This window comes from Mirounga leonina, unplaced genomic scaffold (genome assembly GCF_011800145.1).
Source record: "Mirounga leonina isolate KUSES-001 unplaced genomic scaffold, KU_Mleo_1.0 Mir_418, whole genome shotgun sequence".
Classification (NCBI taxonomy): domain Eukaryota; kingdom Metazoa; phylum Chordata; class Mammalia; order Carnivora; family Phocidae; genus Mirounga; species Mirounga leonina.
The window spans coordinates 8,770,479-8,795,600 of NW_023270739.1; the positions used below are offsets into that span (position 1 = coordinate 8,770,479).

The 25,122-nt window shown below is 38.8% G+C and overlaps 1 protein-coding gene across 17 annotated transcripts in view; it reads left to right on the forward strand.

The window, feature by feature from the left end:
* The window catches only part of RBFOX2 (RNA binding fox-1 homolog 2), a 279,550-nt gene that overhangs the window by 211,774 nt on the left and 42,654 nt on the right, over positions 1–25,122 (forward strand). For all 17 annotated transcript variants that reach the window (XR_004676054.1, XM_034987601.1, XM_034987600.1 and 14 more), the window contains one exon: positions 3,524–3,748. Coding sequence is in view for 16 of the 17 variants with exons in the window: in XM_034987601.1 (XP_034843492.1) it covers positions 3,524–3,748 (225 nt within the window). In the remaining variant the exon portion in view is untranslated. The remainder of the gene's footprint in view (positions 1–3,523; positions 3,749–25,122) is intronic.

Below are 25,122 nucleotides of genomic sequence, written 5' to 3' on the forward strand. Positions count from 1 at the left end.
TCGGCTTCCTCTTATTGATTACATTTTTCTTGCACAATACTTGGTAGGCTTTATTACAAAAGTCATACATGTTTATTATTAGGAGCATGAGGAGACTTTTGGGGACTTGGAGTAGATATGCCCCTAGTTTGTGGTGGTGATTTCATGGGAGTGCATGTATATATGTCAGTGCTTACACTATAAATGAGTAGATGCAGTTTGTTGTGTAGGTCAATTATATCGCAATAAAACTTTTAAAAAAAAATTTATTAATTAGATGACTAAAAAATTGGACTTGTTTTGCTGTTAATATGTTTTTCCATATGTTAGTGAGATTGAACGTTTTGATGGTATTTCATCATCTGTGAATTGTTCAGTTATATTGTTTGCCTTTTTCTGTTGTGTGTGTTTCTTATCACTTTGTATAACCTACTATTACATTAGTGATGACAACCCAGTGTCTGTCGTATCTGTTGCAGTTGTTTGCCCCAGTTGGTTTTTCTTTTGACTTGAAAGGCCATTTCTCCCCCTTCCCTTCCCTTGCCTTCCCTCTTCCCCCGCTCTCCTTTCCTTCCTAACTTTTGCAGCCATGTCTGTCCTTTCTCTCCTTCCTGGTTTTTAGGTTTCCTATCTTCCTATCTTATGTGAGTCCCCCAACCCCAGTTATGCTCCCAAGTTTTCTTGTATTTTCTTAGTTTCCATTGTTCTCTTAGATTTTATTCCTTCTTGAATTTTTCTCGTATGGAGTATACGCTGTGAGGGGCTCATTTATTTTCTTTCTGGTGGGTAACCAGCTTTTACAAATCCTCTGTGGTAAATAAATAATTTCTCCCCACTGAAGTGAAATGCTACTTTTATCTTCTATTAATTTTCTATATAAACTTGAAACTGTTTTAGGATAATCCGTGTTCTGTTAATCACTGTGTATATGCTTAAAGCAGTGTTTAATCACAGTAGCTTTATGGCAAGTCTTACTGTACAATAGAGCATGCCCCACTTCATAGCTTTTCCCTTTTCAAACTTTCATAGTAGTTTTTCACATACCAATTAGAATTATATTTAGTCCTGTTTTCTTCTCCAGGCTCTGTTTGCTTCTGACTGAAAATGACATTAGGTAGGGGAACTTGGGTGGCTCAGTCAGTTGAGCATCAGACTCTTGGTTTTGGCTCAGGTCATGATCTCAGGGTCGTGAGACTGAGCCCCATGGCAGGCTCCACGCTCAGCAGGGAGTCTGCTTAAGATTCTCTCTCCCTTCACCTCTGCCCCCCTCCTCACGCACTCTCTAAATAAATAAATAAAGTCTTAACAAAATGACATTAGGTATACATTTTATTTTAGCAAGGATTAACATTTCTGTATGAAGCATTCCTCCAGAAACAAAATACATCTCTCTGTTTATTCAGGCCTTGTTTTATATCCTACATCGTGTGTTTTATCCTATACATTTTGTTGCCATTTTGAATAACTGGTTATTGCTGGTTGTAAAATAATGTATAAATAGGACAAAATTTTATTATTAGGTCTACTCATTTGTAGTTAATTTCTTGGGCTTTTCTAAGTACATAGCTATAGTTGCCTCTGCATTCTCTTTATCTCCAGTGCAGGATTGTCGCCTTATTGTGTGTAGAATGAGTCATAGGGGCGGGTGATTCTTAATGATGACAGGTATTTCACAGCTTAATATGTTTGCCAGTGGTTTTTTTTATTGCCTTATTTTTCCCTTGTTGTTATTAACATGTAGTGACATCAAGCGTTCAGTTTAATGACTTTTAACAATTTGGTACCATCATCCTTAACAAGAAATTTAACATTTCTGTCATCCTAGAATGTTCCATCCTAGAATGTTCCAGATCTCCATCATCACTCCCTGCCCCCCAAAAAAGAAACAACTACTTTCTCACTTCTGTTACAATAGATTTGTATCTCATTTAGCACAGCTTTAAGATTCATCTATGTTGTTGGTAGTTTATTCTTTTTTTTTTTCTCTCTTTTTTAAGCTATGTAACATTCCATTTTGTGAATAAACCACAATTTGTTTATCCATTTTTCTGTTGATTTCAGTACAGTCGTTTTCAGTTTGGGGCTATTATGAATAAAGCTTCCATGAACATACTTGTACAAGTGTCTCTGTACACATAAGCTTTTATTTCTTCAGGGTGAATATAAGGAGTATTTTAACCAGATAAAAAATAAAACTGCAGAACAGTTCTTCCACATGAATATACTGTCTTACACTTTGCCAAGCAGTATATGAAAGTTCTTGTTGTTCCACATCCTTGTCAACATTCGGTATTTTCAGTCTTGTGGCCCTTGTAATTGGTGTGAAAGGGTAGCTCGTTTCGTTTTAATTTCATACTCTTGATGACTAATGTTGTTGAGCCACACATTCGTGTATTTCCTGCCCATTGGTATATCTTTTTTTTTTTTTTTGGCTTATCTTTTTGTGGGAGTTTGTCTGTTAAAGTCATTAACCCAGGGCACCTGGGTGGCTCAGCCGGTTAAGCGTCTGCCTTCCGCTCAGGTAATGATACCGGGGTCCTGGGATCGAGCCCCTCATTGGGCTCCCTGCTCGGCGGAGAGTCTGCTTCTCCCTCCCCCTCTGCCTGCTGCTCTGCCTACTTGTGCTCTCTCTCTCTATCTCTCTGTCAAATAAATAAATAAAATCTTTAAAAATAAATAAAGTCATTAACCCATCTTAAAAAAAAGATGCTTTGTCCTTTTCATTTTGATTTGTAACAGTTCTTTGCCAGATATGTGTACTGTGAATGCTGCCTCCCATACTCCATCTTGTCTTTTCATTATCTTAGAGGTACCTTTCAAAGAGCAAGAGATGTTTAAATTTTGATGGAGTTCGGTTTATCAAGTTTTTCTTCAAAGGTTCTTGTTTTTTATGACCAAAGAATTCTTTGTTTATTGCAAAATTTTGACAATTACCCTCTTTTTCTCTAGGTGTTTCAGAGTTTTAAAACACTCTTATATTTAGGTCTGTTATCTCTTCCAGTTAACTTTTGCATATGTGGGATGAGTTTAGGTTTTTTTTTTTTTTCCCAGTAGGTATTCAGTTTTTTATCTGTTAAAAAGGCTTTCCTTTCTCCTACTGAATTGACTTGATGACTTAATACTGACTGTATATGCGTGTGTCTATCTGGATATTTTCTGCTCATTCATTGATTGATTTGTGTGTCTTTGAGCTGGTTCCATACTGTTGTGAATACTTCTTGTGTGAGAAATTTCCTGGCACTTTTTTTAAACTTAGTTTAAAGGAAAATTTTTGACTCTTTGGTAACTAATCAATTTTAATATGGTCGTGGACCTGTTTAAGAACCACAAATTGACCAAAGTTGGGTGTATGTTTGCGTGGCTACATATATACATCTCTGTGTATGGCAGTGTTTGCCCCAGTCCTGAGGCAGTAAGCCTTCCATTTTACCAGAGCAAAGAGAGAATATTCAGAGAATTTTGTATACTCACCTTAAAAATAGTCATGTAATGAGAACTTAAAGTCACTTTTTCTCCTTATTTTCTCTTCCACTATTTGTTTTAGGGTAACCAGGAGCCAACAACAACTCCTGACGCAATGGTTCAGCCTTTTACTACCATCCCGTTTCCGCCACCTCCACAGAATGGAATTCCCACAGAATATGGAGTGCCACACACTCAGGACTATGCCGGCCAGACCAGTGAGCATAACCTGACCCTCTACGGAAGTACGCAAGCCCACGGGGAGCAGAGTAGCAACTCACCCAGCACACAAAACGGATCTCTCACGGTATGTGAACTATGAGGTGGGAAATGGAAGAGTGCCTGCCATCATATTGAAATGTTCACCTGAATCATCAGCCAGAAAACCTTTTGAATTAATTTAGCATCTACATGACACTACATAGCATGTGTGTAATTTCATTTCTACCCCCTGCGTTGAAATTAGAAGGTAAGTATTGAGAATCTGAGATCGCAGTCACTGCCCAGGAGCTTAGGGTCTAAAGACAGAGCAGACAACACAAGGTGAGGGTACACTTAGGTCAGTTTCACCAGGAAGCTTCATTTTGCCACAACTTGTGGTCCCTCCTGTGTTGTCACTGTATACAGCCTCCCAGCAGCGTTCTGCACATTGCTTCCTCCCTCCTCCTGGACATACTCAGTCTCTTGCTCTTGGCACACCCCCTGTTTCCCTCCTATGCACTGGAAGTTCTCTCTTAGTCCCCTTTGCTGGTTCCTATCTCTCCGTTCAGTTTTTATTTTTTTAATTAAAAAAAAAATTTTAAGATTTTATTTATTTATTTGACAGAGACACAGCGAGAGAGAGGGAACACAAACAGGGGGAGTAGGAGAGGGAGAAGCAGGCTTCCTGCTGAGCAGGGAGCCCAATGCGGGGCTCGATCCCAGGACCCTGGGATCATGACCTGAGCCAAAGGCAAACGCTTAACCGACTGAGCCACCCAGGTGCCCCTAAATTTTTTAAATTTTTATTTATTTATTTATTTTTAAAAGATTTATTTATTTGGGTGAGAGCTTGCGGGGGAGGGGGAAGGGGAGAAGCAGACTTCCCGCTGAGCAGGGAGCCCCACGTGGGGCTCAGTCCGACCCCAGCCAAAGGCAGACTGAGCCACCCACGCCCACCTCTGTTCAGTTTTTAAATGTTGCAGCGTTCCAGGCCCGGGTCCTAGGACCACCCCTTCCTCTTATTTTATGTTCTCTCTATATATAATTATACTACTAACTTCACCTTGCTGCTCCAGCAAAACCTAGGAGTCTTCTCTCTTTCCTTCATCTCCACATCCAGTGCATTTCCAAGTCCAGTAACTATAACTCGAAGCATTCTCTTCAGCTATTCTCTTTATCTTAATACTCTTACTAGGTAGTGTACATGATTAACAGCTCAGCTCTTCTGCCAGATTTCTTGGGTTTGAGTTGGGCCCTGCTTAGCAGCATGACTTTATTAACCTCTTTCTGTGTTGGCATGCTCAGTGAGGACAAATACATACCTGTACCTAGAAAAGGAAGACAGCACTACCTGCCTCTGCTGGCCGCTAGGAGATTTAAAAGAGTTGAAGTCATGTATGGTATCATCACCGTCATCCCCATGCTGATCCAGGCCTCATGGCTTATTTCCTGTGTTATTGCTGCCTGCCTGACTGTCCCTTCTCCACACAGTAGCCAAAATAGTGCTCTGTTTTCTCATGCAAATAATGTTACTTTCCTGCTTAACTCTTAACAGTTCCCTCACATACTTACAATAAAATCCAAACTCTGTACTTGGTTTACTAATCCCGGGCCCCAGCCGACCTCTATGGTTTTGCCTTTTACTACTAACTTGCTAAAGTAAAAGAAATGTCAAAAATCATCCAGTAGGTATATATCACATATATATCAATACACAGGAAGTCATATTGTCTGTGGGATTGCTGGTTTATCTCCAAAGATAAACATGTTCTGTACTCTGGATAGAAAGATCTGTGTCTGGTTTTTAGATTTCTTTTTGCCCTTCCTGTTTCAGATTATCAGGAGAGCTTTATTCAGCCTTTAAACCACTTGATATCATTTACTTCCCAATAAAGAGCCTTACAGTGGAAGCTTTTGTTGCATAAGGATGGATTTAACCGTCAAATACTTTCCATTTTCTTTTATTAGATATTAGACCACAAAGAAACCCATTCTTTCCTTGAAAACATGTTATCTTTTCAGTGTTGATCTGTTAAATATAAACATAATTTTATACTTCATAGGTAATGGGCTACAGTAGACAATTTATTAGGAAGATGTAAGCATGATGGGTAACAGATGAGGATTCAGTAGCATTTGTTCTAGAATCATGAATATATTGGCTGCTATCTTGGCTGCATTTCCAAATCACTTTCAAATGATTATGAATTCACAGTCTTACCAGAACTACTGTGCAAAGCAGGAATAAAATATAAATCTGAGGCTTTATCAAGTATTTTAATTACTAAGTCTATTTCTTTACTAGTTATCTGTCCTTTTTCTATTTTTATTTCTATATTCTGTTTCACATCAAATCTTGATAATTTGTGACTTCTACGAATTTTTCTTTTTCATCTAAATTGTCTCTTTTGTTCGTATAAAGTTAATTATAATAATAATCCCATATAATCCTTTTTTAAATTTCTATAGCATCGTAGTGATATCCCCTCTTTCATTCTTAATTTTGGTAATTGTGCCTTCTTTTTTTCTTGGTCAGTCTAGCTAAGGTTTATTAATTTTGCAGATCTTTCCAGAAAACCAGCTTTTGATTTCATTGATTTTTTTAAAAATCAGATTTTTAAAAATCTGTTGTTTTTCTGTTTTATATTTCATTGATTTCCATTCTGACCTTTATTATTTCCTTCCTTCTACTAGCTTTGAGTTGGATTTGGTCTTAGGTTTGTTTGTTTGTTTTTAAGCCTCTTGAGTGGAGGGCGAGGAGGGGGAAGGGGGAAGCAGACTCCCTGCTGAGCAGGGAGCCCCACCTGGGGCTCCATCCCAGGACCTTGGGATTATGACCCCAGATCATTGATTTTAGATTTTTTTTCCTGATACGTGTTTAAAGCTATACATTTCCCCTTAAGTTTCCCATACAATGTGATATATTGTGTTTTCGTTTTCATTCAAGGTATTTTTAAATTTCTCCTTATGATTTCTTCTGTGATCCTGGGTTATATAGACATGTGTTTCTTAATTTCCAAATGTTTGAGGATTTCCCAACTTTCTTTTCTTGATTTATAATTTAATACCATTGTGGAGAGAGAACATACTTTGTATGATTCAATTTTTTAAAATTGATTGAGACTTGTTTTAAGGCTTAGTAGATGGTCTTTCCTACAGACTATTCCTAACCAGTTGGCCTTTTCTCAATATGAAATGTCCCTCCCTCTTTTTCTATCATTATTTCTTAAGTCTGTTTTGTCTGATATTAATATAATCACTTCAGGTCTCTTATCATTACTATTTGTATGACATCTTTTCCCTTCATTTTTGTCTCAAACTCTTTGAATCTAAGGTGTGTCTCTGGTAAAAAAAAAAAAACAAAACCATACAACTGAATCTTATTTTAGCCAATCTGAAAATGACTGCCTTTTTATCAGAGCATTTAGTCTATTTACATTTAAAGTAATTGTTAATATGGGTGGATTTATGGCTGCTATTTAACTACTTGTTTTATGTCTCCTATCTTTTATTGTTCCTCTATTCCTTCTTTACTGATTTCTGTTAAATAATTCTTAATTTTTTTTTTTAAGATTTTATTTATTTGAAAGAGAGAGAGAGAATGAGAGACAGAGAGCATGAGAGGGAGGAGGGTCAGAGGGAGAAGCAGACTCCCTGCTGAGCAGGGAGCCTGATGTGGGACTCGATCCTGGGACTCCAGGATCATGACCTGAGCCGAAGGCAGTCACTTAACCAACTGAGCCACCCAGGCACCTTCTGTTAAATAATTCTTAATTGTACCTTTTAAATCCCTTTGTGATTTTTTAATTAGTTATTTATGTTGTTATTTTTATATTTTCTTAGTTCTTGATCAAGGATTACATCTTCAACTTATAATTTACTGTTGTGTGCACATGCTTGCTTACTTGTGGGTGCACACACACACGTGTGTGTGTCTTATTCTGGTAAAATATTGCAGCTTTGGTCTAATACAGCTTCATTCCTCACCATCCTTTGTACTATTATTGTCATCTGTATTATACATATAAGATCCAGTTATATGTTTTTTTTTACCAGAGTCACACCTTAGATTCAAAGAGTTTGAGACAAAATGAAGGAAAGAAAAAGATGTCATACAAACAGTAATCATAAGAGACCTGAAGTGATTTTATTAATATCAGACAAAATAGATAAGACAAGAATATTGATGGAGACAAGAAATGGAACAACACAGTATTGTAATTATTACTTAAAGAATCTTATATTTTCAAAGAAAGTTACCATTTTCGGTAATCTTCGTATCTTCCTGTGGATTTGAGTTGTATTCTGTTACCATTTCCTTTCAGCCTGTAGGATGTCTTTCAGTATTTTCTGTAGACTAGGTCTGTTTGAAACAAATTTTCTGTTTTTGGGTATCTAGGAACTATGTCTTTATTTTTTTCTTCATTTTTGAAGGATAGTTTTACTCACTGTAGAATTCTTTCTTAGTTGACCATTTTCCACCACTCCCCAGCACTTTAAACCTGTCATTCCACTGCCCTCTGGCCTCTGACAAGAACGAGCTGGTTCTCAGGAGTCAGCTATTAATCCTACTGTTCCCCTTTCTGTGATGAATTGTTTTTCTCTTGCTGCTTTCAAGATTTTTATTTTATCTTTGGCTTTGAGCAGTTTGACTCTGATGTGTTTAGGGGGAATCTCTTCGTTTTTATCATACTTGGAATCTGTTGAAATTTTTGGATCGGTAGATTAATATTTTTTATCAAATTTGGGAAGTTTTTGAATATAATTTATTCAACTATTTGTTCTTTCTCTTTCTCCTCTCTTCCTGGGACTTTCACCACAAATATGTTGGGAACTTGATGTCAGTCACCCACAGGTTCAAGTTCTAGTTTTTTGTTTTTGAGTTGAATCGAAACAGAATCTAACGTTCTGTTCATTTTTCTTTGGTATTTTTTCTTTCTGTTCACTAGATTGGAGAATTTCTGTTAATGCCTCTTTCAGTCCACTCACTCTTGTTCTGCCACATTGCACTAGCTTGTGACCCCATCTAGTGAATTTTTTATTTCAGTTACTGTACTTTCCAACTCCAGAATTCTCATTTGTGATTTCTGCTTCTCTGTTGAGATTCCTTGTCATCATATTTCCTTCAATTCTCTGAATACATGTCACTGCCGCTTTGAAGTCACCTGCTGAGTCCAACATCCAGGCCCACTCAAGGGTCCTTTTCTAGTTACTGCTTGTTTTCTTGAGTCTGGGCCATACTCTTCTGTTTCTTTACAGGTCTTGTAATTTTTTATTAAACTGGACATTTTTGTAATATATTGCAGGAACTCTGAAGTGTTATTTTTTTTAGAGGTATAGGTGTGTGTATGTGTGTATGTTTTAAGTAATTTGCTTGAACTTAAACTGTGGACTGTGACTTCTCGATGGTGTGCAGCCACTGCTGTTTCTGCACAAAATCTTAGTGATTTTCCCTCTCATTTCTACTTTTTTGCCTGGCTAGGCGTTAGCCCTGTGTCTCCCTAGCTCATTGGTCAGCCAGGGATTTGGGCAGAGGTTGTGTTGAAGCAGTTCAAGCTTGTAACGCTTCTGCCGAACTCTTTCGATCCATCTCTTTGTGGGTTGGGAAGTAAGTTCAGAGTTCAGCCAGTTCTCAGATCTGCCTGGCTTTTTCTCTCTGTTGGGCTCTCTCATGTCTCCCCTCCTCATGCTTATAGTTTCACCGTTGGCCACAGATATGAGGAGAGCATGTCTAGCTCCTCTATAATTCTCTCGTTTTTTCCAGGATCTCCCCTTCATATTGCTGGCTGCTCCACCACTCACCTCATTCAGACCACAAGCTCAAGATAGAAGAACTAAATTTCCCCTGTTAGGGCCTACCAAACTTGCCACTTTTAGCCAACAGAGCTGTGGGTTTTCTACTGCCCACCCCTTCCCCCCAGCACTCACTCCACCCCTGCCCCAAATGCCCCAAGTTGAGTTTACCCCTTCTGATAGCACAGCTGCTAGTTCTCATGGCCCTGGCCCTGTCCTGATAAAAACGAAGTGCTCTCCCACAGAACTGAGGGATCAGTGGTGGTGTTGGGGCAGGGACGGCGTGGCGGCAATGTGTGTGGCCTCTTGCTGGTCTTACCCTAAGCTCTAGCAATTTTTCAAGAAATTTCTTTATCATCCGCCTTTGATTTCCAGAATGTGAAATGATTGTGGGACAGTTTTTGTCCAGCTTCCTTACCGTCGTCTTGTTTTGGGGAGAGGAGTCACTGGCCTGTTCAGGCCGTCAGAGCCAACAGTGCCCTCCCCGAGTCCTGTCCTGGTGCTGGCTGTACAGTTCCTCCCTGCGCCTCTCCTCCCCACGGCCCGCTTCTCTTCCTGCTTATTGTCCCTTCCTGCCACCATCTCCCATTGTTTGAGATGCCCGGGTTCTAGGTTTCTAATGGCAGGGTAAAGGGCAAGTTCTGTTCCTTAATACAAATATATACGGTGAAGACTTCTGTTCCCCATCCCTATTCAAAACTCTTCACTACATAATTTTGCATTGTATCGACCAATTTGAGTTCCTAAAGAAATACTGACATAAAATTAGGAAGCCATGTGTATGGACTGGGAATTTATTGGTGCTGAGGAGGAAATGGAAAATCCTTTGAGCTGTGTCTACAGAGAGGGCACAGGTTCTATAATTTTAGGAAGTTGCTAACAATAAAATGGGAAATTATTAGGAGGCTCTGGTTGAAGATGCTTCTTACATGTTTAAGTGTACATTTAAATGGGAGTGTGAATTCACCGCTCTTAAGACATTTGCTTGGTAAGTTGTGAATGTGCGGGTGTTCTGTGGGGGGGATGTGTGTACGGAGGGAGAGACTGAGCAGTAGAGCAGTACATCATAAAACTTAGATTTGACAACATTATAGATTATTCTGTTAAACTTTTACTATCTACTAACATGTTTCTTAAAATGGATCCGGTAATTCCTGTGGCCAATTAAATCCAGAAGGTAGATAGGAAGCTTTGTTATTTACAAAGAAATGATACCTTAAATTTCTGTAACATTTTAACAATTGCTTCCACAAACACTGTATTATTGTAGTTCATAAACTAGTCCTAGTGTATGTGAGGGTTTTACAGTTGGGGGTTTCAGAGTCCGTTCTCTCCATTCTGCTGCTTGGATTCCCTGACTCCAGCTCAGCGATGGGAGGTAGTGTATGTATATGCGCTGGTCCTGAGAACAGGCACCTCTGCATCTTTTCCCACTCAGCCGAAGTGTCAGCTCTGCTGGGAAGCCTTGCTTGATTTTCCTAGGCAAAGCCAAGCTTATCCTTCATTTAGGCTCAGGTAGACTCCTGAGCTGACCACTTTTTGTGGAACTTACAAGATGTTGTTTTTTGTTGTCTTCTGTCTCCCTAATTAAACTCTAAGCTTTACCAAAAAAAAGTTCTTCTAGTTCATCTTTGCATTTTCTGATTTATCACAGTGCCTGGCACTTAATAGTTACTCAGTAACTGTTACTCGGGTTATCGGAAGTAGTTAAAGGAGATAAGGTGTGCCATGGGAGGTCTGAGGAGGGAGAAGCTAAGGCTTTCTAGATGCAGGTGGCATTGATCTGGTCCTCATATTAAGAGTGATTAGAATTGGAACATGCACAGAATTAGAACATGATGAGAAGAATTAGGAAAGTCATTTCTCAAAGCAGAGTTAGATAGATGGACAAGATCAAAATGTCTTTGAATAAAAGCATGTGTTTCCAATAGGCTGAAGTTTGGGGTGTTTGGTGGTTACAGAGGGAAATAAGGTGGGGGGAAAAGTCGCTTGAGTACAAATTGGGAAGAGTATTTGAATGCCCGGCTGAGAAATGACTTTATCGAAGATTTTGGAGCAAGGAAATGGAAGTGAGCAGAGCTGTGCTTCCAGAAGGCCTATGTGTTGCATATACCAGATGAAGGGAGAAACAGGGGGACCAGTTAGGAAAGAGTCTTCTGAGGTTCTGGCCCAGGGGGCTGCAGCAGTTATGTAGAGGAGGGATGAATGGAAGAGAAGCTGCCACAGTAGAATGCACAGAACAGCTGGTTAAATAAGTAAAACAGAGAGCACAGTCAAAGATTGTGTCCTCCTCAGTGCAAGAACTGTATCAGGAATAAATTATTTCACCTCCCAAACTTCATTATTATTATTATTATTTTTAATAATTATAATAGCTAACATTTATTTAGCCCTTATGTGCCAGACACTGTGTTAATTTTTTTTTTAATTCTTATGTTAATCCCCATACATTACATCGTTAGTTTTAGATGAAGTGTTCCATGATTCATTGTCCGTGCACAACACCCAGTGCTCCATGCAGAACGTGCCCTCCTCAATACCCACCACCAGGCTAACCCATCCCCCCACCCCCCTCCCCCCCAGAACCCTGTCTGTCTTTCAGAGTCCATCGTCTCTCATGGTTCGTCTACCCCTCTGATTTTCCCCGCTGCATTCTTCCCCTCGCGCTACCTTCTTCTTCTTCTTCTTCTTCTTCTTTTTTTTTTTTCTTAACATATATTGCATTATTTGTTTCAGAGGTACAGATCCGAGATTCAACAGTCTTGCACAATTCACAGCGCTTACCAGAGCACATACCCTCCCCAGTGTCTATCACCCAGTTACCCCATCCCTCCCACTCCAGCAACCCTCAGTTTGTTTCCTGCGATTAAGAATTCCTCATATCAGTGAGATCATATGATACATGTCTTTCTCTTTTTGACTTATTTCACTCAACATAATACCCTCCACCTCCCAAACTTCAGAGTCCTCATCTATTACATGAAGCCAGCAGTGCCTACCTGACAGGATTGTATTGAAAAGAAATTAGAAATGTTTGGGAAATTACTGGCTTAAATAGTTCTTTAATTGGCTTTTTTTAAAAAAAGATTTTATTTATTTAGAGAGAGAGTGCACACACAGCGGGGGGGGAGGGGCAGAGGGAGAGAGAATCTCAAGCAGACTCCCCACTGAGCACGGAGCCCAACTCGGGCTCAGTCTCAGGTCCCTGAGATCATGCCCTGAGCCAAAAACCAAGATTTGGACACTTGGAACCAACTGAGCCACCTAGGAGCCCCTTTAATTGCCTTTTTTAAACCATCTTTTAAAATTATTTGTCCTTTGATGTCCTTGGTTTGTGTTTTTTATTATTGTGAGCCACAGCTGTACTGTAATAGAGATTTTGTTTATGTTGAATAGTCTCATCTTGTGTGAGGGAACCAAAAAAAAAAAAACTTCTACAAAAATGAGAAATATTGAAATCTGGAATTTTATTTCTAAAAGGTATTTCAGAAATTGATTTTCACATTTGGCTAGAAGCTTCTTGTGCCCTTAAGACAAGAGCCTGTTTTGATAGTCAGTTTGTCCCATACTGTGCATTAGCAAAGAGATAACAGTCAGGGGTCCTGATTACCCCTGTACCTTCCTGCAGAGAAGAAAGGACCTCAGTTGTTACATGTTTAGATACTCTTCCAAATGCTGGCAGGCATAAGTGACTAAAGTGTTTGAGGTAGACAAGCTTTGATGAGTAATCTTCAGATGAGGTTTGTGTTTGTGTGCATATTCTACCCACCTAGTAGATTATACTTTCCTTGAGGGCAGGAGTTACTACTTGCCCTCTTATTACTCCCACTGGCGTATAATGGATGTTTGATAAGTGTTTTTTGAGTGAAGAAAACAGAAGCTTATAAAGGTCCAGCATCTTCTGTGATTGGTTAGGAAATGTTAGTAACATCTTTTGAAGTATTTGAACAGCGTTGTCGATGGCTCTAACGCGGAGATTTGAAGGCACAGCTCAGGGGGCCCGCCTTTGCTCCGTTGGTCAGCGGTAGACCTCCCAGCCCTCGCCAGTGGTGGCATTCAAGCACACCTCTGTATGAAAGATAGCTAGAACTCCGTGCTGCCCACCATCCTGTTTCTTTGCTTTGGTGCATGCCCTTTCTCTGGAGTTGAAGCCAGCTCTTGTCTCACTTCTCTGTTAGATCGGTCTAACCGTCCTCCATGGAATTACCCACTGACTTCCTTACTTGCCAGTGCCTTTTGGATTGGTATCCCACTAAAACATAGCCAAGAAGTGCTAGCCCCTAACATGGGTCCATTTGCCCAAGTGAGGATTTCTAGAACATACTGGGAAAGATGGGGCCCAAATCTTTCTCTCATGTTGTGTGTCATGGGCCCTATTACCCTCAGCCTTGCAGCATAGGCATTCTCGTTAGCATGTCTTTTTCCAAGCTAGAATTAGAAGGCCTGGGACCACAGAGGAATTTACTCATCTGACTATCCACTCTTCCAAGAGAGTCCCTCATTTTCCCTCCAGACTAGTAAAAGGGAGAAGATGTTGAGCTGACACAAACCATCCACAATTGTTATCGATTTATCAGAGTTATGATGCCTATGATCATCTTGGCAGTTTCAAAGCTGGATCCACGAGCAAACTGTAGGCTGGTCTGAAAGTGCAAGAGTTGCTACAGAAAACCACACTTAGAGCCAGGCATGGATATTTTTGTTTTAGATTTATTTATTTATTTATTAGAGCGCATGAGAGAGCAGGAGGGAGGGTCAGAAGGAAAATGAGAGAAGCAGATTCCCTGCTGAGCATGGAGCCTGATGCAGGGCTTGATCCCACCTAATCCTAACCCCGAGATCATGACCTGAGCCGAAATCAAGAGTTGGACGCTCAACCAGTTGAGCCACCCAGGCACCCCAGACATGGATATTTTTGAATAGAGAAAATTGCCCTTTGGTTCATGACACTCAAGACACCTTTCAACATATTGTTAATATTGTTAGCCTCATGATTATTGCTGCTTCTCCCTTGCGTGTCTTCATTCATTTATTTACTTTTACTTTTATTTACTTTTACTTCCCATCCCACCACCGCCCTCCCCTGCCAAAAGCAACTAGAACTAAACAGTGCTGGGAGTGGTAATTCTGTGCTCTGTTGCCCCTTCCTGCTCTCCTGTGTTAGGGCCAGAATAAAGAAGCACTAATGATTCATTTGGGGGCATGGATTTTCTTAACTTGTCTAAAGGGTTGTACATTTTTCATAAATATTTTGTACTATTTTTTGAAGTCAGTAAACTGATTAGAATCATTGAGTTTTAAAGCTAAAATGGATTTTAGAAATTATTTTATGCCTTCCTTTTACAACAGAGGTCAACAGTTCTAAGTGACTTGAGCATGGAAGGTTACAGCTAGCTAGTAACAGAGCCGGAACTCAGGAAATCTGCTTTCAGCCAAATGCTTTTTTTCTGCTTCCCCATGCAAATTATAAAAAATAAAAAGCATCCACAGGGGATGGTCTTCTTAGCTTCCACTGATTCTTTGACTTTAAACCTAAGAACTCCACCTAGAACATACAAACAGATTTCTTTCATTCTAAAATGCACATTAAAATATTAGAGAAGCATTCAGTTAAGGATGAAGTTTTTAATTGAGGTGATCTTCTGTGTGTGTTTCACTATTTTACATTATGTCTAATTTTTCTATGATTCTCACTCCTGGTTTAAAAAAATAAGTGACTTGCTATGGTTTTTGTTTCACAGTGTGATACCAGTTCATGATGCTACTACATACGCAAACGATGCCTTTGTAATTCCTTTTAACAGCACTTTGACCTGAGAAAATGGAACTAGACATTTTCTGAAGAAAATTGAATTACTAGTTAATTGGAAAAAAAAAAAAATGTTCGCTTACATTTAAATGCCCAGACTAGACTAGATTCTCAGAATTTGGGTTGTCATAGCAGTATTCAGATACACAAAGGAAATACATAAGCATTTCTTTTTAAAATAACTAAATCTAAAGGTAATTTTTCTTGACTAGTGAATTGCTCTACAGAGAGAGAAATTCAATTTTCCATGCCCCAAAAATTGTGTCTGGTGGTGGCATTAGATAAAATAATTTTATGTTCAGTATATCACAAGTGTTCTATCACAAGTTTTAGCAATGTGAAATACCTTGATTTTCAGTAAATAAGCATATGGGCCAAGATTTCACTTTTTAGAAAATTATTTGATCATATGAGGGCATTTTTACTCTTTAAGAAGGAATTCATATGATCTAATTCCACCAGGTTTTAACCCATCATATACTCCATTATAAACATTTATAAAAATGTTTCCAATGCTAACAAATCTAGTTGGTGGACCAACATGGGTTGTAGTCCCCCCCCCCCTTTTTTAAGGCAATGTAAAATGACCTAATGAAAAGTATCCCAACCCACTTTTTAAAAATATTACCAAGAAAAACTGAAATTTGTTTTTTAAAGTTGTTTTAGAAAAAACTTTATAGTATTGTGATTGTGGTTAGGGAGCTTGAGCCCTGGAAATCAGATTGAGTTGGGTTTAGCTCCCAGCTCCTTCCATTTGCTAAATGTGTAGCCATCTGAAAATTTTAACTCTAATGCTCATTTTCCTCATCTGTAAAAATGGTGGTAACAGTTCCTACCTGATAGGGTTTTTTGGATTAAATGAGAAAATGAATAGCAAGTACTTAGGATAATGCCAGGCACATAGTAAATGTCAGTAAACGTTAGCTACAGTACTGTTACTATATAATTATTTCAAAGAAGGTGTCCTAGGCAACCTTGATTTATGAAACGATACTAATGAACGGGCCATCCAGTTCTCTCTTCTGAGAGAATCTTCCTTCCCTCACCTGCATAGGAACTAGTGCACTAAGAGCCATACCTTTGTCAGTGAATTTTATAGCCGGCTCTACAAAAATAAATGAATGAATTACATATGTAATACATGTTTGGGGAGAAGGGTGAATTCTCTCCAGAATTCACAGGAAACCTGTTGACTTTGTTTAGTCCAGTATTTTCCAAATTTATTTAACAGTGAAATCCATTTTCTACAGAATACCAGTTAACATCCTGTAGAACTGACATTCTACCCATTGGGAGGTATTGCTCCATGATTTTTGAAGTGCACACACATACACACACATATCCTTTAGATGCGCTTAAGACTCTTTTGGGAATGATCTTTCCATTAGATTTTCTTGGGTATAAAATACATCACAGTCTTATTTTATATAAATTTGAATCATTCAAATTTGAAATAATGTAATACAGAAAAATTAATGAAATTTCACTTTTGTGTAAATTTTTAACTGTTAACAAAATTCAACTGAGTAAATTACACAGGTCTTATTGGCTGTATTTAGTGATTCATGAATTGGGTTGCATCCAATCTAAGCAGATAGAAAGGAGCTTGAAGAGCTGTACAGAAGCAAGAGATTTTATAGGCAGAAGGGAGCAGGAACAAGGAAGTTATACTGGGCATTTGCTGATTGGTTAAAGCAAGGTCACTTTCTTTACATGGAACAGAGGCAAGTCTCAGAGCTGGGTCAGGTAACTTGTGCTGAGCAAGCAAGTACTGATTGGTTGACCTGGGCCTTGCTTTTCTGGGAGAGCCCAGCAAAGAAATGGAGTTCAGTTTGGGTTTGCTGAACTGGGGCTTATCGGCATGAGTCACTCCCTCTTGGACACAGTCTGGTTCCTTTAACAGAACTAATGTGAATATTCCCAAGTGAAACCTTTGTTAATAATTGCCTAATTTCAAAGCTGTCTGAATTATAAGGTGATTGACAAGACAGCTCTACTTTTAGCAGTTAAGAGAAATACCTGCTATCTTTTGAGAAGTTTAATCTTGAATTTTGCAGTTTTCAGAACCATGTCCCTTATACCATATGTGACTGACTGTAACATTGCAAAAATACCTGATTCATCCTATGAGGAGGACCCACTTAAACCTTAACTGAAGACCAGTCCCTATCCCAAAGAAATTGAACCCAACTAGGAATCATACTTTTGTTCTTAAAACAATGAGATCTTCAGGGAAGATGCTGCAGGATATGATACTCTGTGTGGCTTACCTTCTGTAAGTAAGAGAGATTTATAAATCAAACTGTTTCTAATTTGGGAATACATAATAGTGGTATCAGATTAAATGGGTTTCTTTCTTCACCATGCCAATAATTTGAAATGAATAGACTTTTCCGCCCATTTCTGACTTTTATAAGTGGTCCAACCTGCATATGGAATACAAATACAAGTATTTGAATACAGTTGTGCTTGTGTATAGTCATTAAACCAACTAGGCATTCTTTGTGTTTTAATATTCTCTAGGGTTTAGAATCTGACATCCCAAAATACCTTTTCCTTTCTTTTTAACTTTTTATTTTGAAATAAACTTAGACTTACAGGAAAGTAGCAAAATTAGTGCAAAAAATTTCTGCATAATCCTTTACCTAACTTCCCCTATACCTTAGATACAGTACAGTTTTCAAAACCAGGCAGTAAAAAGTGTTGTTACAATACTAGTAAGGCAAAATACAGACCTTATTCAAATTTTATCAGTTTTTCCACTAATGTCCTTTTTTCTGTTCTAAATTCAATTCAGGATCCCACATTGCAGTTAGTTGTCATGTCTCCTTATTCCAAAATATTTAATCATACTCAGCTTATATCTGGAGTAGTTCCAGTCTCTGAAGAACAGAGAAAGGAAAAAACTTTGTATTTATAGGCTTGCTGTTAGCTGAGAACCATGTCTCATTTTTGAGGTCTCTGCTTATTCTCCTGCAGACTTTTATGTGTGCATTGGCGAAGGGCTATAATGCAGGCTCTCCTTCTTGAGATACAGAGGTTATTTTGAAAGCAAGCAGTATTTGCCAAAGTGTTTTACACTTTTCAGCTCAAAACACACATAAGCTGTGTTGCATATGTACATACAGTATTATAAGGTTTTATCAAACATGAATTAGTTCCAGGTTACTTTTGAATATACCAGTCTAATTTTGCTTCCTCCGAGAATGCAGTAAATGGTTTTTGTGTTTGTGTGTTTTTAGGGCTATAAACCAGTAAGAACAGGAGAATTAATAATTATGGAAGCTAGAAAGCAGATGTCCCAGTTAGTGACAAGCTTAGCAGACCCACATGAGCTTACTTCTAAGCCAATTGTGGAAGAAATCTGAGAAAGAATTCCGTTTACACCACAAAAATTTTAGAAGTTGCAGAAACTGACAGCTCTAGATAGAAGATTGGAAAACTCTTCTCTGAGAGCCTGACTGACTCAAGAGGAAAGATTTGAAGATGGACATGTCGGGGTTCCCCCAACAAATTGCTTACCTAACAGACCTGGAATGAGTCAAAGTCCTCATGCCCCTCCACCCCACCCACTTAGAACTATCAGTTTTTTAGCTATCTTCCCCCACTCAATTCTTACTTCTAAGCAGACAACCAAAGATAGCTAGATTCCTGAGGGAACCCTACAACGTGCAAGATAGAGAACAAAAAGAAACAAACAAAAAAGAAGTTGTGAATAAAAGGAAACTTTTACTTCCAAAAAACAACCAAAGCAATAATCTATAGCTTTAGAAAGATAAAGAGAAGATACTGCATCTACTAAACAAGAATGAAGTTTAAAAGGGGTATAGACTGCAGAATTCAGAGAAGAAAAACGAACCCTTGAAGTTAAAAACACGGCAACAGGGGCACCTGGGTGGCTCAGTCTGTTAAGTGTCTGTCTGCGTTTGGCTCAGGTCTTGATCCTGGGATCCTGGGATCAAGCCCCACATGGGGTTCCCGACTCAGTGGGGAGCCTGCTTCTCTCTCTCTCTCTCTCTGTGTCAAATAAATAAATAAAATCTTTTTTAAAAAAAGGCAAAAAAATGTAAAAACTTTGTGGGAGGGCTGGAAGATGAGATTGAAGAAGTAGAGGTCTGTGGTCTTTTATCCACAGTTCTAAAATCCAAAAATGTTCTGAAAATCAGGTGATTTTTCATAAGTTAGCAGCAAAACTCGCAACCTGTATATATCTTTGTTGCATTTGTATGAATGCACATAAAGAAATATCACTGTCCCAAGTCTGATTGAGTTACATTATGAGTTATATACCCATTATTACCTTTCTAAAATCCTAAAAACTGAATTCTGATATACATTGGCTCCAAAGTTTTCAGATAAGGAATTAAACACCTATTATCCCAAAAAATAGAGCCAAAAGCCAGAGAGCAAATAAAATAAAGAGATAAGAAAATTAGAGGACCAGTCCAAAACATCCAGTGTCCAAGAATACAAGTTCCAGAGAGAAAGACCAAATGTGTGTAGGGTGGGAATCATCAGCAAAATAATTCAAGAAAACTTCCCAGGACTGAAGGACATTAATTTTCAACTTAAAAGAGACTACAGAATTACCAGCAAAATAGATTAAAATAAAACAGACCCACATTAAGGCATAGCGCTATGAAATTTTAGAACACTAGACACACTGGACAGTCTCCAAACCAGAGAGAACGATGGAAAGGAATGCCTTCAGGCTTCTGAACAGCGGCAGGGGAACTAGACACACTTTAGAATTGCCTTCAAAATTCTAAAGGAATTCTTTTCAACCTAGAATTCTATACAAACGATCATTAAAATGGGTTAATTTAGTAGATGTTTTCGGACATGAACCAGATTCTCAAGAAATTTGCTGGGCTGAATTAAATTTCTTCTTCTTCCCCTTCAGCCTCACAGAGGTAAAATAAGAAATGATGTCGTCTCAGAAAACAAAAGGAAAAATAAATATTGAAGAAAACCCATAATTCATTAATCAAAATATATTATTTCTGAATTTATTAAGAGATTCCTTACTATCTCAGATTACCTGTTAAGTGTTACTATGATAGAGACTTGGAAAGTAATACTTCATTTCATATTGCCCAGAACTCTCTTTCAGACCATAACAGCACATTTGTTCACAGTCCATAGTGAAAATATTTCCACTGTTGCATGGAGAAGTCAGAAAATTAATCCATTTCACAGTTCCAGGAATTTTAGAAGTTTGAGTTCATCAAACCAAACAAAACATTTTTAGTCCTTGTTTCTAGAATGAGGCTTTGAGACTCCAAGTCTGATTTGCTTTTCAGTGTAAAAAGCCCTGGCCTTCTCTGCAGTTTGGACAGATAGCTAAACCTCACTGGGGCAGCGGGATTGTTTAAAGAGTAGATATATAGACAGTAGTCCCAGGATTGCACCAGTGGTGCCATGGCCAGCCCTCGCCATAAACTCTCAGTGCACAGACTCCAGCCTCTTCTGTTTCATCCCCTGCCCAGTGAATAAATTAGGTCAGAAAATGACCACAGAAGGGAAGAACAGAGCCTTGGGAGGTTGTTTATGCAGTCAGTAAAGTGGCTCAGTAGCTAACAGTAGAAAATAAAGCAAACCGGTACTGTACACTGAGATTTTTCTCAGAACAAACAGTTCTACTGTCCACTTTTCACAAAGATAACAGCCGAAAAACTTTTACTTTTTCTTTCTGATCTAGTTCAACAATTAGTAGTTGATATTGAGGTACACTTAAAGTTGGGGATGTCAGATGGGGAAGTATCTCGTTTAATTACATTCAGTGTATATTTCCTTTTGTTTTTAAGATTTTATTTATTTGAGAGAGAGAGACAGAGATAGAGAGAGCACAAGTGGGGAGAAGAAGGAAGAGCTCAGCAGGGAGCCCGATGCGGGGCTCGATCCCAGCACCCTGGGATCATGACCTGAGCCGAAGGCAGACGCTCAACTGACTGAGCCACGCAGGCGCCCCCAGTGTGTATTTCATGTTCCTATGTCCACTATGTACAGAAATCTGCTCCTCAGCCCCTTTGAATATCAGTTTAGTAGTTGTCTGGCTATTTTCCTGTGAGTACCAGTGTGCCTTTGCCAGTTATCTGACTCTTGCTTTTCCTCCCTTTGTGGCCTGACCTGCTTCTCTTCCCTCAAGGTATAGGATACATGTCATTCTTGTATAGCTTTCCCTCTCTTACCCCCATGCCTGCCTCCAGCCCAGGGGGAGGTCTTGCTCCTCCCCGTGAGGGTCCTGAGAAAGAGTGGGATCCACACGTGTTCCCCCCCTTTTTTTTTTAAACTTTTTTTTTTTTAAGGTTTTATTTATTTGACAGAGAGAAGACAACGGGAGAGGGAACTTCCACAAGCAGGGGGAGTGGGAGAGGGAGTAGCAAGCTTTCTGCCGAGCAGGGAGCCTGATGCGGGGCTCGATCCCAGGACCCTGGGATCATGACCTGAGCCAAAGGCAGACGCTTAACGACTGAGCCACCCAGGCGCCCCACATGTTCTCCCTTCTAATGAGAGGGAGGAAGTGTGGGTGCCATGCTGGACAGGAGGCCTAGCACATGAAATTCAGCCAACTGGTTTTCAGTTTCTGCTCTGCTACTTAATATGTGACCTTGGGCACCTAGTGTGCCTTACTTTCTGCCTCTGTCAATTGGGGTAATAATAGTGCCCCCTCGTAGATTATTGTGAGTATTAGAAAAGATGATACATGTGCATTACAACATGACATAATGATTAAGAGCATGTACTCTGGGGCCAAACTGCCTGTGTTTGAACAACCCTGATCCAGTATTTAGGCAGTATTTCTGGTTTTCAGATTCCTCATCTGAAAAGTGAGGTAAAAAAATAATACCTCCTACAGTCTCATGTTTAAAAAAAAAAAAAGTGCCTACTGTTAGGGTTTGTTGTAAGAATTACATTAATTAAAATACATAAAATGCATAGGCCAGTGTCTGGCAAATAGTAAACACTATATAAGTATTAACTGTTATTAGGCTTACGGAATGGTCCATGATATAGTATGCACTCAAGAAATAGTTGCTCTTTAACAAGGAGTTCCCACTTTCCAACAAAATTCTCTAAGTGGAAAGCAGAAAGGATCTGAGGTCTAAAGAGAAGAAAGCAAATTAAAGCCACAATATGGTGCCACTGCCTCCCGCCAGGATAGTTACAATGAAAATGACAATACTAAGAGCAAATAGAACTCACAGTTATCCATAGTTGGGTATAAGTTAGTACAGCCACTTGGGAAAACTGGTGGTATCTGTTAAGGCTGAACTTAATGCATGTTCTTAAGCCAGCAAATCCACTCCTACGTGCATATGTACCCAACAGAAATGGCTGTTTGCACCAAAAGACAAGAATGTAGCAAGAATATTCATAGGAACATTATCCTTAATAGCCAAAAACTGGAAGCAGCTCCAATAAGTCCTGTATGTTTATAAAATGAAAGAAGAATGGATGAATTACAACAATAGTGTGTGTATGTGTATTACACAGAATGTCTAAAAGAAGACAAACACAAAAGAGTACATACTGTATAATTCCTTTTCTTTCCTTTTTTTTTAGTTCAAAAACAGCCAAACCAACCTATGGAGTTAGAAGTTGGGGTAGTGGGGACCCTTTCACAAGGGGACAGTTTTACTAGAGTGCTCCTGAAGTTCTGTTGCTCCATCTAATTTGATAGTTACATGGGTGTATTTTCTTTGTGAAAATTCATTCATGCTTCTGATTTCTGCATTTGTATCTATGTATATTAAACTGCAGTTTTAAAATATATATTAAGTCAGAAGACTTGAGAATTTTGGAAATGATAATTTACTTTTTCAACTTGCCAAGTGTCCCTAGAATTAAAGACTTAGTACTTTTAAAGAATGTAGGTGTTTGGGGGCACCTGGCTTACTTGGTTGGAAGAGCATGCGACTCTTGATCTTGGGGTCGTAAGTTCGAGCCCCACTTTGGGTGTAGAGAAATAAATTTAAAAAACTTACAAGAAAATGTAGGTTTTCACTACAAGGCAGAAAATGATCCAATCTGGCTTCTGTCCTTCTTAAATTGTGTCTTCAAGGCCGTAAAAATAATCATTAGTTTTCATTTATCCTACCACCTCATTATAATATTACATATTACATGAACTATATGTGTAAGTTATATATAAAACTGGTTTGGAGCTAGAGTCAATCTTTTTAACTTCTTTCAGAGTGATGCACTGACATCCTACAGATCAGATCTGGTGGTTTTAAGTTTGGCTGAAGAAGTAGTTTTATGGGCTCCAGCTGTGAGATGTAAGGGGCAAGTTTGAAGGTGTTTGAGTGAGCATTAGTTGTAATCGACACTTAACGCTTATTGCTTATTGCTTTGGTGTCCATGATGCCGTCTTAGTGAGTTTCATCTTTGAATGGAATTTGTTTTGTTTAGTCTGCATTGTGCCCAGATTGATGATTGAAAACCTTACACTTTCACAGAACATTGCTTCGTAGCTCTTCCCTTTTCTACTATTTTTATATCATATGAATCATTGCACATTTAAGCCATCTGCAAGGCCTGAATGGAATGAGATAAAAGCTGCCATCACTTAGATTGACACTTGAAAAGCTAGCATTCATTCCAAGTTTATTCCTGATAATCCTTTATAATTTAAAGTCTCGAACTTCATTTCAAGATGGTTGGTAACGTCTCTGAGCCAAAAGTATCTGTGACTCGCAGTTTCTTTTACTTGAACATTGGGTCAAAGGGAGGGGATCTGTTCTGCGTCACACAGAAGAATCTGTTAGGGACTCAGTTGTAACTCACTTGAGATACTTAGAACAGTGAGTTCCGCTCTTGGTTTAATCAGCTCCGTGAGCCCTCCAGTTTGGCATGCACTTCATAGGGAATAGTGAAAACATAAGGTTCCTAAATTGCCAGATGAATACTTCAAAATAAATGTGTTTTGAATACCTAGAATGTATCACACCTGTTAGATGTTTGTCAAAAGTATTTCTCTGTGTTGCAACTTTTTTGAGGATTTATCAGGGGGAAAAAAATGCCTGCAGCATTGCAAAATAGATTGAGGATTAAAAGTGCACCCCATGCTTACAGGTCCTATTTCACTGTGGGTGTACACAGACCTCGCGTTTACATGTTGTCCAGTAGGCTATGCACAGTCCGTAAAGCCTCTCCCAGCAGATTTTGTAAATGGGGCTTTGCTCTGGGCTGCAGGAGCCTGGGGTCCCTGTAATGACGTCAGCTGGATTTGTTAGCTGGAATCTCATGGATTAGGAGGAGAGTGCTGATTGGTTTGAGTAGAGGCTCTTCAGGTTGAAGCCAAATGCCCATTGTCATTAGGTGTCTCCTCTTCAGGAATAATATTACGATACTTCGGTGACCCAGTAGTCATAAACTCTGGAACTAATAGAGGGAATGAAACATGAAAATATTCCTTTATTTCCTAAAATGGTAGACCAAAAATGCAGTGATCTCCTCAACCACATACAACAGACTCTTCATTTTCAAAATAGAAAGATCTCAGAAATGGAAAACTCCACTAAGAATCTAAGAATAATGGTACAATTTTTATGTCTTAATTTTTATGTCTTTCATACCTAATGGATCTCCACGTGGTCTTAGGCAAGTCACTTAGTATTTTTGTTTTCTTCCATTTCACTAATGTACTGTAAATAGTCAAAAGGCCTAAACTTTCTTTGTAAATGATAGCAATTTGAACATAGGTAACAATTTTGGGTTTTTTTTTTCCCTTTGAAGGGACAACTCTAATTTTTGCTTAAAGACGCTTTTGAGAACTGTTTGAAAACGGGGTGGGGGGGGGCTTTAATTATTTTACATAATTCTTGTGAAGTAATCATATTTATTTTTCGCTCAATGTTGTCTGTTTCTTTGCT